The sequence below is a fragment of the Anomaloglossus baeobatrachus genome, chromosome 2 (assembly GCF_048569485.1).
Source record: "Anomaloglossus baeobatrachus isolate aAnoBae1 chromosome 2, aAnoBae1.hap1, whole genome shotgun sequence".
Classification (NCBI taxonomy): domain Eukaryota; kingdom Metazoa; phylum Chordata; class Amphibia; order Anura; family Aromobatidae; genus Anomaloglossus; species Anomaloglossus baeobatrachus.
The window spans coordinates 631,062,360-631,077,359 of NC_134354.1; the positions used below are offsets into that span (position 1 = coordinate 631,062,360).

General features: G+C 48.8%; 1 protein-coding gene across 1 annotated transcript in view; it reads left to right on the plus strand.

Annotated features, from left to right (window-relative positions):
• Positions 1-15,000, plus strand: part of LRRC63 (leucine rich repeat containing 63) — a 98,980-nt gene that overhangs the window by 58,868 nt on the left and 25,112 nt on the right. The window contains exon 7 of the mRNA XM_075334389.1: positions 12,217-12,315. Coding sequence (XP_075190504.1) covers positions 12,217-12,315 — 99 coding nt within the window. The remainder of the gene's footprint in view (positions 1-12,216; positions 12,316-15,000) is intronic.

Consider the following 15,000-nt stretch of genomic DNA (forward strand, 5'->3'; position numbering starts at 1 on the left):
AAATTGCGACCCGCAGAACGCCTGGGGAGAAGTTTGTATGCATAAGATAGTCCCGGGTGAGAAAAACCGAGAACCGAGCCAACTTGAGGCTAAAGTCGATCAGTTACAAGAGACGGTTACTGCTCTACAAGAGTCGCTGAAGAATATGCAAGCCCCGGCGTCAGAAGTAAGAACGACAGCACCGCGGCCAAATACCCGCACGCATACCTATCAAGAAGAGAGGGGACAGATCGAGCAGAGACGATCGAGACCCGCTGGAGAGTACCAGTGTTGGAACTGTGGAAATCAGAACCATTTATTCCGACACTGTCCGGAGAGGAAGACGTCTCAAGAAAGACCGCCGTTAAACTAGTGCCTCCCTCCATGGATGGGCCCATGGCGGGGAGACCAACTGAGCTTAGAGAAAACCAACGCCCTGAAGATATAGCAGCCAGCACGCCGACGATCATGGCCGTATTTGAAGGGAAAGAAGTAAGATGCTTGATGGATACTGGGTCCCAAGTGACCACCATGCCAGAACAGTTCTTCTACCAACATTTTGGACAAACTGTATCCATTGACAAAGGGGCACATATCAAACTGAGGGCTGCAAACAATCTTGGCATTCCGGTTGTAGGGGTCGTGTGGATGAACATACGTGCATGTGGCCAGAACTTAGGCAAAAAAGGGATTGTGTTAACGGAGGACCGGTACGACAGAGAGGTGCCGGCTATCGTGGGTATGAACGTCCTGAAAGAATTAGACCAGTTGCTCTTCAACAAGGGGGGCTGTGATTACTGGAAGACGACAGTTGCTAACAGGCCCGCCCAAAAGGTCTTCAAACACCTTGTCCGTGCCCGAGGACTGTGGAGGAATGGTGGGAGCTGCTACCCGGTGGGGAGGGTTCGAGTCCCAAGACAGACAACAATTACTCTACCTCCAAATCGTGAGACAGTCCTCACCTTGCCAGTTGGAGCCCGCCGTACACTCGAGGGGATGGAGGTGTTGGTGGAGCCTTACCAGGGTGAAGAGAACGGAGATGAACCGTTGGTGGCTCGCACTTTAGCAACAGTAAGAAATGGAAGAGTCCCTTTCCGTTGCGTGAACACCGGTGAACAGGCCTACACCTTGACCTCGGGAGTTGTTCTGGCCCATGTCTACCTGGCGCCTGAAGAGGTGGCGACCGCAGAATCGATTGAATTGCAGCCCATGGCAGGGGAAGCCTGGACTTGGGCTGTTTCTATGGAAAGAAAAGAAACCCACTGATCAGTGGAACAGTCGCGTCATCTTAGGGCAGATGGGAGTGGACCTGAGCCCCTTCGCTTCGGAGCAAGCCCAAGCCATAGAAGACTTTATTTGGGAGAATCAAGCCACGTTCTCCCGTCACGCAGAAGATTTTGGCTGTACTGACAAGATTCAGCACAAAATACCCACTGGAGATCCCCCACCGATCAGGGAAAGGTACAGACAAATACCCCCAAAGTACTACCAAGAGGTAAAAGAGCTCTTGGCGTAGATGCTGAAGAGCGGGGTGGTAAGAGAAAGTCAGAGTCCATGGGCTGCCCCAATCGTGCTGGTCAAGAAAAAGGATGGGTCTACCCGCTTCTGTGTTGACTACCGCAAGCTTAATGGATGCACGGTTCGTGATTCCTACCCTCTTCCCCGGATAGAGGAGTCCCTGTCGGCGCTGGGAAAGGCATGTTACTTCTCCTCCCTTGATCTGGCCAGCGGATATTGGCAGGTCCCTGTGGCAGAGAAAGACAAGGCCAAGACCGCATTTATTGTACCCATGGGACTCTTCGAGTTCAATCGCATGCCGTTTGGACTAAATAATGCCCCAGGAACTTTTCAGCGCCTCATGGAAAGTTGCCTTGGAGACATGAACTTCGAGGCCACGTTGATTTACCTGGATGACATAGTAGTGTATTCTGCAACCTTCGAAAAACATCTAGAAAACCTGGGTCAAGTGTTTCAGCGGTTACGGGCCCATGGGCTTAAACTGAAACCAAAAAAATGCCGGATCTTTCAGGAAGAGATTGAATATCTCGGACACAAGGTGTCGGAAGCCGGCGTACAGCCCTCCGATGGGAAAGTGAGAGCAGTGCTACAATGGCCCACACCCAGCACAGTGCAGGAGGTTCGAGCTTTCCTGGGGCTAGCCGGATATTACCGTCGCTTTATCAAAGATTTCGCGAGGGAGGCAGAACCTTTGCACAAATTGCTCCGAGGGACTGCGAAAGGACCAAAAGCACAAAAAATTTGCTGGGGACCAAGACAAGCAGAAGCCTTACACCGATTGAAAGAGGCCTTGGTTAGCGCCCCTGTGCTTGCCTATGCAGACTACAGTTAGGTCCAGAAATATTTGGACAGTGACACAATTTTCGCGAGTTGGGCTCTGCATGCCACCACATTGGATTTGAAATGAAACCTCTACAACAGAATTCAAGTGCAGATTGTAACGTTTAATTTGAAGGTTTGAACAAAAATATCTGATAGAAATTGTAGGAATTGTACACATTTCTTTACAAACACTCCACATTTTAGGAGGTCAAAAGTAATTGGACAAATAAACCAAACCCAAACAAAATATTTTTATTTTCAATATTTTGTTGCGAATCCTTTGGAGGCAATCACTGCCTTAAGTCTGGAACCCATGGACATCACCAAACGCTGGGTTTCCTCCTTCTTAATGCTTTGCCAGGCCTTTACAGCCGCAGCCTTCAGGTCTTGCTTGTTTGTGGGTCTTTCCGTCTTAAGTCTGGATTTGAGCAAGTGAAATGCATGCTCAATTGGGTTAAGATCTGGTGATTGACTTGGCCATTGCAGAATGTTCCACTTTTTTGCACTCATGAACTCCTGGGTAGCTTTGGCTGTATGCTTGGGGTCATTGTCCATCTGTACTATGAAGCGCCGTCCGATCAACTTTGCGGCATTTGGCTGAATCTGGGCTGAAACTATATCCCGGTACACTTCAGAATTCATCCGGCTACTCTTGTCTGCTGTTATGTCATCAATAAACACAAGTGACCCAGTGCCATTGAAAGCCATGCATGCCCATGCCATCACGTTGCCTCAACCATGTTTTACAGAGGATGTGGTGTGCCTTGGATCATGTGCCGTTCCCTTTCTTCTCCAAACTTTTTTCTTCCCATCATTCTGGTACAGGTTGATCTTTGTCTCATCTGTCCATAGAATACTTTTCCAGAACTGAGCTGGCTTCATCAGGTGTTTTTCAGCAAATTTAACTCTGGCCTGTCTATTTTTGGAATTGATGAATGGTTTGCATCTAGATGTGAACCCTTTGTATTTACTTTCATGGAGTCTTTTCTTTACTGTTGACTTAGAGACAGATACACCTACTTCACTGAGAGTGTTCTGGACTTCAGTTGATGTTGTGAACGGGTTCTTCTTCACCAAAGAAAGTATGCGGCGATCATCCACCACTGTTGTCATCCGTGGACGCCCAGGCCTTTTTGAGTTCCCAAGCTCACCAGTCAATTCCTTTTTTCTCAGAATGTACCCGACTGTTGAGTTTGCTACTCCAAGCATGTCTGCTATCTCTCTGATGGATTTTTTCTTTTTTATCAGCCTCAGGATGTTCTGCTTCACCTCAATTGAGAGTTCCTTAGACTGCATGTTGTCTGGTCACAGCAACAGCTTCCAAATGCAAAACCACACACCTATATTCAACCCCAGACCTTTTAACTACTTCATTGATTACAGGTTAACGAGGGAGACGCCTTCAGAGTTAATTGCAGCCCTTAGAGTCCCTTGTCCAATTACTTTTGGTCCCTTGAAAAAGAGGAGGCTATGCATTACAGAGCTATGATTCCTAAACCCTTTCTCCGATTTGGATGTGAAAGCTCTCATATTGCAGCTGGGAGTGTGCACTTTCAGCCCATATTATATATATATAATTGTATTTCTGAACATGTTTTTGTAAACAGCTAAAATAACAAAACTTGTGTCACTGTCCAAATATTTCTGGACCTAACTGTATAACCTCCCTTTTCGGTTGTATACAGACGCAAGCCTCTACGGCCTGGGTGCAGTACTGGCCCAGGTACAGAATGGTACTGAACGGGTGATTGCATATGGAAGTCGGACGTTACGGGAAGCCGAGCGCAACCCCGAGAATTACAGTTCCTTTCGGCTGGAGTTACTGGCACTAGTATGGGCAATAACCGAAAGGTTCTCGGAATATCTCACGGGAGCCCAAATTGAAGTCTATACGGATAATAATCCCCTGGCTCACATCTCCACCGCCAAACTGGGAGCAATGGAACAGAGGTGGCTGGCACGACTCTCCAGATACAATTATCATGTGCAGTACCGCTCCAAGCATGAAAATAAGAATGCGGATGCCCTTTCTCGTGTTACCACCGAAGCCCCAGTGGGGGAGAGAGATGAACAGTTGGAGGAAGATGAAATTCCGGACTTCAGTAAATTCACCGCTCAAGTGGTAGAGGCTCGTATGCTGGAAATTACATCGGGCACTACATCACGCCTGCTTGGCCAAACCAGAGAGGAATGGGTGAAAATCCAGTCATCTGACCCAGAACTGCTTCAAGTGAAAGAGTGGGTGATCCAGCAGCGCAAGCCTAGAAAGGAAATACGGGCCACGCTGTCGCACGTGGCCCTCCAGATTCTCAGCCAGTGGGATAAGCTGTCGGTGCAGGAAGGGATGCTGTATCGGAAAGTGCACCTAGCTACAGAGTTGGAAGTACGGTGGCAAGTAGTGATACCCCAGAAGATGGCAGTACCATTGGCCCGAGAGGCGCATGAGAAGGGAGCCCATTTCGGACCGGACAAGACTTACCAGTGGTTGCAAAGAATAGTATACTGTCCTCAGATGCTTCGGGCAGTAGAGAAGGCCTGTAGGCTATCAGTTCTGCCTTGTGATGACAGATCACTTCTCCAAATTTGCGGTGGTGACGCCCACCAGAGATCAGACGGCTGAATCAGCTGCTCGAGCCATCAGTGATGACTTTATCCGGGTGTACGGCTGCCCCAAAAGAATACATTCCGACCAAGGGGCTTGCTTTCAGGGCGGTGTCATGAGAGAGCTGCAAAGGATTTACGGAATGCAGAAGTCAAGGACTACGCCTTATCATCCACAGGGTAACGGAGCCTGCGAGAGATTTAACCGGACCCGCCTACAAATGCTACGCACGTTAGAGGATGATCGTAAGAATCACTGGCCCGGCTATCTCGCAGAACTCGTGTGGGCGTACAATAATCATGTCCACTCCACCACTGGGTACACCCCGTACGTGCTACTGTTTGGAAGAGCCGGAAGAGGCATTGAAGAGCTGAACCTAGCTCCCCCCGAGATCAGTGAAGGTCAGAGTGTGGGTTCCTGGGTTGACTGTCACCGTCGACGGCTGGAGACTATCCATCGAATTGTCACCAAGCGGCTGCAAGAAAAGACACATCCACAGCGGAAACCTGTGTGTGAAACCCCGTTCTTGCCAGGGGACCGAGTACTAGTTGCAGAGAAGCACCCGAGATACAAGTTGAGCGAGCGCTGGAAAACAGAGCCTTACATTGTGATCAGAAGAATCTCGCCCCACGGATCAGTATACGAAGTGAGAGGCGAGCAAAGAGGCAGCACCCTCATCCTGCATCGCAATATGCTGAGGCCCTGCTATTCAGAAGATAGGACCAGACAAAGTACCTCGGAGACGGTGCCCGTGCCCGTTCCTGTTACCCTCGAAGAGGGCTCTGACGATGAAGAATGGTGGCGGGCCCCGACCAACCCAGCAGACTGGGAGAGATCCACGCCCCCATCCGTTCAAGACACAGGTGCCACCCCTGCAGAGCAGGAGTCACCAATCGCCAGAGATGGGGACGAGAATACTGTACTCCCTGATACGGCGCCGACGTCTGGTGACTTAGCCGTAGTACCACGCCGGACTGAGCGGGCTAATGCTGGTATTCCCCCTGATCGGTACTTGGCAGATGAATTTGTGTGTTCTGTCACTGGATCCTGTTTTAAGACATTGGCTCCCAAGCAACAGGTTGTGAAGCAGGGCAGGAGTTGCCACCGTGTGCCCCTGTGCAGAGCGCCTCAGGAGAGTATCGGCCGGGACGGCCGAGGTTAAAGAGGGGGGGAAATGTAAGACCTGTTAACATTTACATATATAGGTTAGAAGACTGTGAACTTTTCCTTGTTATGCTGCCACCTGCTGTCAAAACAAAGAACAGCGGGCACAAACCCCTGCTGCTTGATTTACTTGGTACAGTCCTGAACAGGATGTGAGGAGGAGCTAGTTTTTGGACGTGCTGAAGAAGGCAAGGCCGCATTCTGCCCTGCTGAACAAGGTCCAAGTACCTGAGTGTTGCGTGATATCTCCCCAAGACACAGATCCAAGAAAGGCTGGATGTGGAGCGAGGAGCCAGACAGCACGGGCAAATTACAGAGACGGGACAAAGACTGAACTTTAGAGGTGTCTGCCGGCGGAATACGGGCCCCAACGGTGACGAGGTACCCCACGCTGAAACCTGCAGTTAAGTGTGCAGACTACTTTTAGTTAGGGACAGATAGGAAAAGACTCTGCACTGTGTTATGCAAGTAAGGTAACAAGGACCCTGCGTTTTTTTTGCTTAATAAGGATTTTTGTGTTTTGCTTTTGGGAGTACAATCTGAGGCTTCCCACCCTTGACAAGCTATTCAAAGTGGTTGTATGTATATTACATTATATCTACTGCTGTGCACATTCCCGCTTTTCTCTCCCTCCTTTCCCGCACTATTCCTCCACCTGTGTTGTGCAATATGTTATTAAATTTGCATTGATTAACCCCCGTGGTTCCGTGCAGTCCTTGCGTATCCCGTTACCTGCAGGTTATTACAGTATTATGAATTTCCAGGGATTTTTTCACTTCATTCTTCATATGTTCATTCCTTTTTCCCTTTGTAATTTCTCATTATTAAACATCAATAAATATATGTACATCTATGCTTTGAGTTCTTTGCCTGTGTGGATTGCATGGGTTGTTACCAACATCTGGTAAGAAATTCATATCAATAGCACCTTCAGAATTATATTTAGTTAGAAAATTGGGGACGTGTTCAATACTTATTTCACCTGCAATAGTATATATATATATATATATAGATATAGATATAGATATAGAGATATATATATATATATATATATATATATATATATATATATATATATATATATATATATATATATATATATATATATATATATATATATATATATATATATATATATATATATATAGATATATATATCTTTTATTATTATTTATTTATGTATTTCTGTGTTATTTCAACCTTCAGCCTCTCTAGGGGACTTGAACCTGTGATTGTTTTATTAGTTATACAGTGCACTACAAAAAAAAGTCTATTATGACGCTCATCTTGTAGCTGAGCTTCAAGGGAGCTGTCATTGTAAGTCATTAGCTCACCTCAGTTGCATTGCAGGAGGGGGATAGGGGCCGGTGAGCATGCACACCAGCAATTGCGCTGTTTAAATGTCAATGTCAGTGATTGACAGTGCCAATAAAATAAACAGCAGCAATTGAGGCTAGCTCAAGGTCAAAATGTTACAGGCAGTGCCAGGTATGTATTAGAATTAGCTTCTGCCAGGTCTGATGGAGGCTCAGCTTCTGAGCCCGCTCCGTGTATGAGCTCCTTGACTGTAATGTACAGTTATATGAGTACTAGAAGGTGGCCCGATTCTACGCATCGGGTATTCTAGAATTTACGTATTGTGTAGTTCATGTATGATTTTTGTTTTATATATATATATAGATGTTGTTGTGTGTAGTTACCAAGTGTTTGTGTAGGGCGCTGTACATGTTCTGAGTGTCGCGGGGGGTGAGAGCGGTGTTGTATGTGTGTTGCGTGTGTTGCGTTGTTTGTGGAGCGCTGTGTGTCTGTAGCGTTGTGTGTGTGTGTGTGTTGTGCGGTTTGTGTGTGTGGTGTGTTTTGGGGGAGGTATGTTTTGAGCAATGTGTGTGTTGTGCAGTATGTGCGTATATTTGTGTGTGCAGCGTTGTCTGTGTGTGTGGGTGTCTGTGTAGGGCGTTGTTTGTGATTCCTAGTGTGTGTGTGTTGTGCAGTGCGCGTGTGTGTGTGTGTTGGGGGGAGGTGTGCACCTCCCATCGTGCTCCATCCCCCATGCTGCGCACCCCCCATCGTGCTGCATCCCCCATGCTGCGCACTCCCAAACGTGCTCCATCCGCCATGCTGCGCACTCTCAAACGTGGTCCATCCGCCATGCTGCGCACTCCCAAACGTGCTCCATCCGCCATACTGCGCACTCCCCATCGTGCTGCATCCCCCATGCTGCGCACTCCCAAACGTGCTCCATCCGCCATGCTGCGCACTCCCCATCGTGCTCTATCCGCCATGCTGCACACTCCCAAACGTGCTCCATCCGCCATGCTGCGCACTCCCAAACGTGCTCCATCCGCCATGCTGCGCACCCCCTATCATGCTCCATCCGCCATGCTGCGCACTCCCAAACGTGCTCCACCTGCCATGCTGCGCACTCCCAAACGTGCTCCATCCGCCATGCTGCGCACTCCCAAACGTGCTCCATCCGCCATGCTGCGCACTCCCAAACGTGGTCCATCCGCCATGCTGCGCACTCCAAAACGTGCTCCATCCGCCATGCTGCGCACTCCCAAACGTGCTCCATCCGCCATACTGCGCACTCCCAAACGTGCTCCATCCGCCATACTGCGCACTCCCCATCGTGCACCATCCGGCATGCTGCGCACTCCCAAACGTGCTCCATCCGCCATGCTGCGCACTCCCAAACGTGCTCCATCCGCCATGCTGCGCACTCCCAAACGTGCTCCATCCGCCATGCTGCGCACTCCCAAACGTGCTCCATCCGCCATGCTGCGCACTCCCAAACGTGCTCCATCCGCCATGCTGCGCACTCCCAAACGTGCTCCATCCGCCATGCTGCGCACTCCCAAACGTGGTCCATCCGCCATGCTGCGCACTCCCAAACGTGGTCCATCCGCCATGCTGCGCACTCCCAAACGTGCTCCATCCGCCATGCTGCGCACTCCCAAACGTGCTCCATCCGCCATACTGCGCACTCCCCATCGTGCACCATCCGGCATGCTGCGCACTCCCAAACGTGCTCCATCCGCCATGCTGCGCACTCCCAAACGTGCTCCATCCGCCATGCTGCGCACTCCCAAACGTGCTCCATCCGCCATGCTGCGCACTCCCAAACGTGCTCCATCCGCCATGCTGCGCACTCCCAAACGTGGTCCATCCGCCATGCTGCGCACTCCCAAACGTGCTCCATCCGCCATGCTGCGCACTCCCAAACGTGCTCCATCCGCCATGCTGCGCACTCCCAAACGTGCTCCATCCGCCATACTGCGCACTCCCCATCGTGCACCATCCGGCATGCTGCGCACTCCCAAACGTGCTCCATCCGTCATGCTGCGCACTCCCAAACGTGCTCCATCCGTCATGCTGCGCACTCCCAAACGTGCTCCATCCGCCATGCTGCGCACTCCCAAACGTGCTCCATCCGCCATGCTGCGCACTCCCAAACGTGCTCCATCCGCCATGCTGCACACCCCCCATCATGCTCCATCCGCTTGGGAGTGCGCAGCATGCCGGATGGTGCACGATGGGGAGTGCGCAGTATGGCGGATGGAGCACGTTTGGGAGTGCGCAGTATGGCGGATGGAGCACGTTTGGGAGTGCGCAGCATGGCGGATGGACCACGTTTGGGAGTGCGCAGCATGGCGGATGGACCACGTTTGGGAGTGCGCAGCATGGCGGATGGACCACGTTTGGGAGTGCGCAGCATGGCGGATGGAGCACGTTTGGGAGTGCGCAGCATGGCGGATGGAGCACGTTTGGGAGTGCGCAGCATGGCGGATGGAGCATGATGGGGGGTGCGCAGCATGGCGGATGGAGCACGTTTGGGAGTGCGCAGTATGGCGGATGGAGCACGTTTGGGAGTGCGCAGCATGGCGGATGGACCACGTTTGGGAGTGCGCAGCATGGCGGATGGACCACGTTTGGGAGTGCGCAGCATGGCGGATGGACCACGTTTGGGAGTGCGCAGCATGGCGGATGGAGCACGTTTGGGAGTGCGCAGCATGGCGGATGGAGCACGTTTGGGAGTGCGCAGCATGGCGGATGGAGCATGATGGGGGGTGCGCAGCATGGCGGATGGAGCACGTTTGGGAGTGCGCAGCATGGCGGATGGAGCACTTTTGGGAGTGTGCAGCATGGTGGATAGAGCACGATGGGGAGTGCGCAGCATGGCGGATGAAGCACGTTTGGGAGTGCGCAGCATGGTGGATGGAGCACGTTTGGGAGTGTGCAGCATGGCGGATAGAGCACGATGGGGAGTGCGCAGTATGGCGGATGGAGCACGTTTGGGAGTGCGCAGTATGGCGGATGGAGCACGTTTGGGAGTGCGCAGCATGGCGGATGGAGCACGTTTGGGAGTGTGCAGCATGGCGGATAGAGCACGATGGGGAGTGCGCAGCATGGCGGATGGAGCACGTTTGGGAGTGCGCAGCATGGGGGATGCAGCACGATGGGGAGTGCGCAGTATGGCGGATGGAGCACGTTTGCTCAGCCTCTCTCCTTCCAGCCTCCCTCAGCATCAGCCTCCCCCTCCCAGCCTTCCCCAAGATCAGCCTCTCTGCTCCCAGCCTCCTCCAGCACGCCGTGCTCCTCTGCCGACACTTACCCACACCCGATCGCATCCACTCACCCACACAACCGATCGCATCCACTCACCCACACAACCGATCGCATCCACTCACCCACACAACCGATCGCATCCACTCACACACACAACCGATCGCATCCACTCACACACACAACCGATCGCATCCACTCACACACACCCGATCGCATACACTCACACACACAGACACTGACGATATTGCACATACGCGCTGATACTCACAACATCCGGGGATATCACATGCTTCTGGCCATGTGATCCTCCGTCAGGTCCTGGAAGCTCACAACAGCACAATATCGCCGCCGAGAAGCAAGCGATATCCCAGGATGTTGTGAGTATTTGGATGCGATGTGATGTGTGAGGTATGTGTGAGTGTGATCTGATTTGTGTGTGTGTGTGTGTGCTGTTATGTGTGTGCTGTTATGTTATGTATGTTCCGCAGCTGCAGGACCTTGATGTGTGGATGCGATGTGATGTGTGTGTGTGAGGTGTGTATGAGAGTGAGTGTGAGCCGGTGTACACTGGTAACTATGATACACATCGGGTAACTAAGGGACCTTAGTTACCCGATGTGTATAATGGTTACCAGCTTTCACGGCCTCCGTTAAGATCCCAGCATCGCAAGGTTATGTCTGGCGCTGCCGGAATCCTGACGGAGCCGGTGTAGAAGCAAGCGATATCCCAGCATGTTGTGATGTGTGAGGTGTGTGTGAGAGTGAGTGTGAGAGTGAGTGTGATCTGATGTGTGTGTACTCACCTGGGAATCGGAGCCCCGTGTCAGTTGGGCGGCCAGAGCGAGCGTGCATTGCGTGAGGGGGGCGGGGCCTGCAGAGAGCCGGGGCGAGAGGCCAATCCGTGTGGGGGGGCGGGGCCATGGCGAGCCCAGCGGCCAATCAGCTTTGTGTCACCGTAAGGACACAATTTCGGAGCATGACAGACAGACAGACAGACAGACAGACAGACAGACAGACAGAATAAGGCAATTATATATATAGATGCGCAAAAGACTTAATAGAGAGATTGAAAAGGATTAGTTCTAACACTGAACCTGCTGGTTCCCACTGTTGAGTTATCTCATTAAGAAAATTTACCATTTACAACGTCTTTGTTTCCTATCCTTTAACCAGTTTGTTACTGCCAATGTATGTAAAGCGCTGTGGAATTAATAGCGCTATATAAATGAATAAAATTATTATTATTATTATTATTACTCATAAGCATAGTGTCCCTAGTCCGTACTGCTGAAGCTTCAGTACCAGTCTGTTGAGTGGGACAGAATCCAATGCCTTTCCAAAATGAAATTGCCTCACATCAGCTGCATGACCGACATATATATGTGCCCCATTTTGAATGGTCTTTATAAATAATAGTAAAAGCACATGGCCTATGGCACAAACAAGGTTAAGATCCCTACTTTGGAATTTCCTAAAGAGCATTTTAAATTAGACCCTTTAACTATCTGCAGTATTATGGTGTTAATAAAACGTTTAACTGCTATAAACAACCCTTTGTATTTTAGGCATACTTTATATCCAAGCTTCCAGACCTGACACCTTTATATAATTCTTTATTTTACCTCAACCTTTCCTTTAATGAATTCTGGCAATTCCCTTCAGAGGTAAGTTGCATTTTTTTGTTATAAATGGAACTTTGCAGTACTGGTTTTAAACACCCTACTTAAATTTGACACCTAATCTAATAGCTGTGTAATGTAGAGGCAGTAGTTTTGATGTAATCAGTATTTTATCACTAGAGGACTAGTAAACCTGCTGCCGCTTATTCCTCAATATTCATGTGTTCTATATAAACCCACCCCCACCACTGATTGGCAGCTTTCTGCCTATTCAGAATATATACAGAAAGCTGCTAATCAGTGTTGTGGGCAGGGTTATACAGCTTAGCATTCAGAGAACTAGTAGATCTGCAAAATGGTAAACAAAGATTTTATCAAAACTGCAGCAAGTAGTCCAGTAAGTGATATATCGCTGGAATCAAAACCTCTGCAACTACATCATGCAGCTCACAAATGTGGTAGAGAGGCAAAAGAGATTAAAGCAGAAATTATTTATCAGAAAACACGTTTTTTTAAACAAAATAACATTGAATGTAATTAAGGAAAAATCACAAACTTGATAATCTCTTTAAGGGGCATTATTTCCATACTGATTTAAAAAAACACTATGGTATTAAGCTGGGTTCACACACAACGACATCGCTGTTACGTCACCATTTCCTGTGACGTAACAGCGACCTTACATGATCGTTAGTTAGCTCTCAAACGTAATTTTAAGCAGCGACGGAACAGCGATCATAGCGACTTCGACGCTCGTTGGGACGTGTCACACACGTCGCTGTGCGACGACTCAGACCTTGATAGAGGCGTGGTGTTTACCCCTAGACATGTTTTGCGTTGACCTCTTTTCACGCCCCACTGTTCCGATTGGTGATCGCTACAGCGCCTTTGCGTTGCCTTTTTCACGCCCCTCTGTTCCGATTGGTGATCACTACAGCGGCGCCTGATTGGGTGACCGTGCCAAACAAAGGAAGACACAAAGAACGACACATTAGCAACACCAGACAGAGACTCTACTACGTGGAATAAAGAATGGAACTTAAAGAATGAAATCACTGTAACTCCTTTGGCAAGTTACCAAATCGGAACCTGTTATGACCACCAATCGGAGTCGTGGGGGCGTTGTAAAATACACCGCAAAAACATGCCCTTGTCCTGCCTTCAGTCCTAAGTCACTGCCTTCAGCGTCGTCGCGACCGTCGCTGCTGCGGTGTCAAACACAAGGATGCATGTGGCGCAGCGGGATAGCAGCGATCAAAAAAATGACCTGGAATATTCAAGAGCGAGCGGCGATGTCGCAGCAGGGGTCTGATCGTTATGTGTCACACACAGCGACGTCGCTGTTGAGGTCGTTGCTTCGTCACAGAAAATGGCGACTTAGCAGCGATGTCGTTGTCGTCGTCGCTGTGTGTGACACCACCTTAAGTCTGTGCCCTTAATAACTCAGTAGGATCTGTCATTAAATCCACTATTATGTGTTAGTGGCTCAACTGGCGTGGGCAATTTCCTAATCTGTAGGTTTAGATGAGCAACACAGACTTACAGATTATATGTAACCAAGTCAAAAGTCATCAGTTTTTCTCTTATTTAATTCCTGCTGCTTCCATGATTCTTTTAAATCCAGCATCCGGTTCCAGATATTTTGGCATTTTTATACCGTTTTAACTTTTATAGCTTCTATGAAGAAGGAATGGTTGACAGGATTATCTGGGGGCATGTGTTTAGCCTGCTCTGCATAATTACTTGGTGAGCCATGTCCCCATGGTACAGACCCTAAAAATATCACTAATTAAAAAGACCCATTGCTCTGTGACCATATTTCAAATTTTGAAAGAAAAAAATGAAATACCTAGTGATGTATCAAGAATAAAATATGTGCAAAAACTGGCCACTTTGTAACAATTCTGTTTAAGTGGGCATAGCAGTCAGTACTTGCTGGATGACATGCAGATCAACGAGGCCCAGGACAGGAGGCTATACAATACAGCAGATAGAGAAAGAACAGAGCCAGAAGTGTGGATTTAGACAGGAACAGTAAATGTATAGTGTCTCGGACTCCTTCAGTAAATTGATGGACAGTGGCAGAAATGTATGCAAACAGCAAATAAATGGTTAACTTCGGTCCTTAGTGATAAGCAAGCAAACTGGATGAAGAAAAAACAAAAAAGCCAGCTCAACTCAAAAATGGCATGTATTATAAGATGTGCACTGCACTAAAAATTCCAAACTGTACTATTTTAAAATTTGAGATTTTTGGCACAAAATTGCAATTTCTTGAGCTACCCCGCCACGTCATGGGTTTTTATTTAAATAAAAATATATTAGAGTAGGACTGCCCCAAAGAGATTTGCCATGACGTGGCGGGGTAGCTCAAGAAATTGCAATTGTTTTTTTGCCAAAAATCTCAAATTTTAAAATAGTACAGTTTGGAATTTTTAGTGCAGTGCACATCTTATAATACATGCCATTTTTGAGTTGAGCTGGCTTTCTTGTTTTTTCTTCGTTAAGCAAACTGGATACTTGCTTGCAGAAAAGGTAGTGTGAACGCGTCAGCAGACAAATGGTTAAGCACAGATATGAGCCAGGAGGTAAAAGCAGATAGATAATAAACAAGTAGGAGTTTACCGATGATTTAGAGAAATGGATAATAATGAAGCAAATTTCCAGAAACACTTGTTAGCTGAATGTAATGTTGAAGTACTCAGACATCACATAGCTGTTGGTCTTATA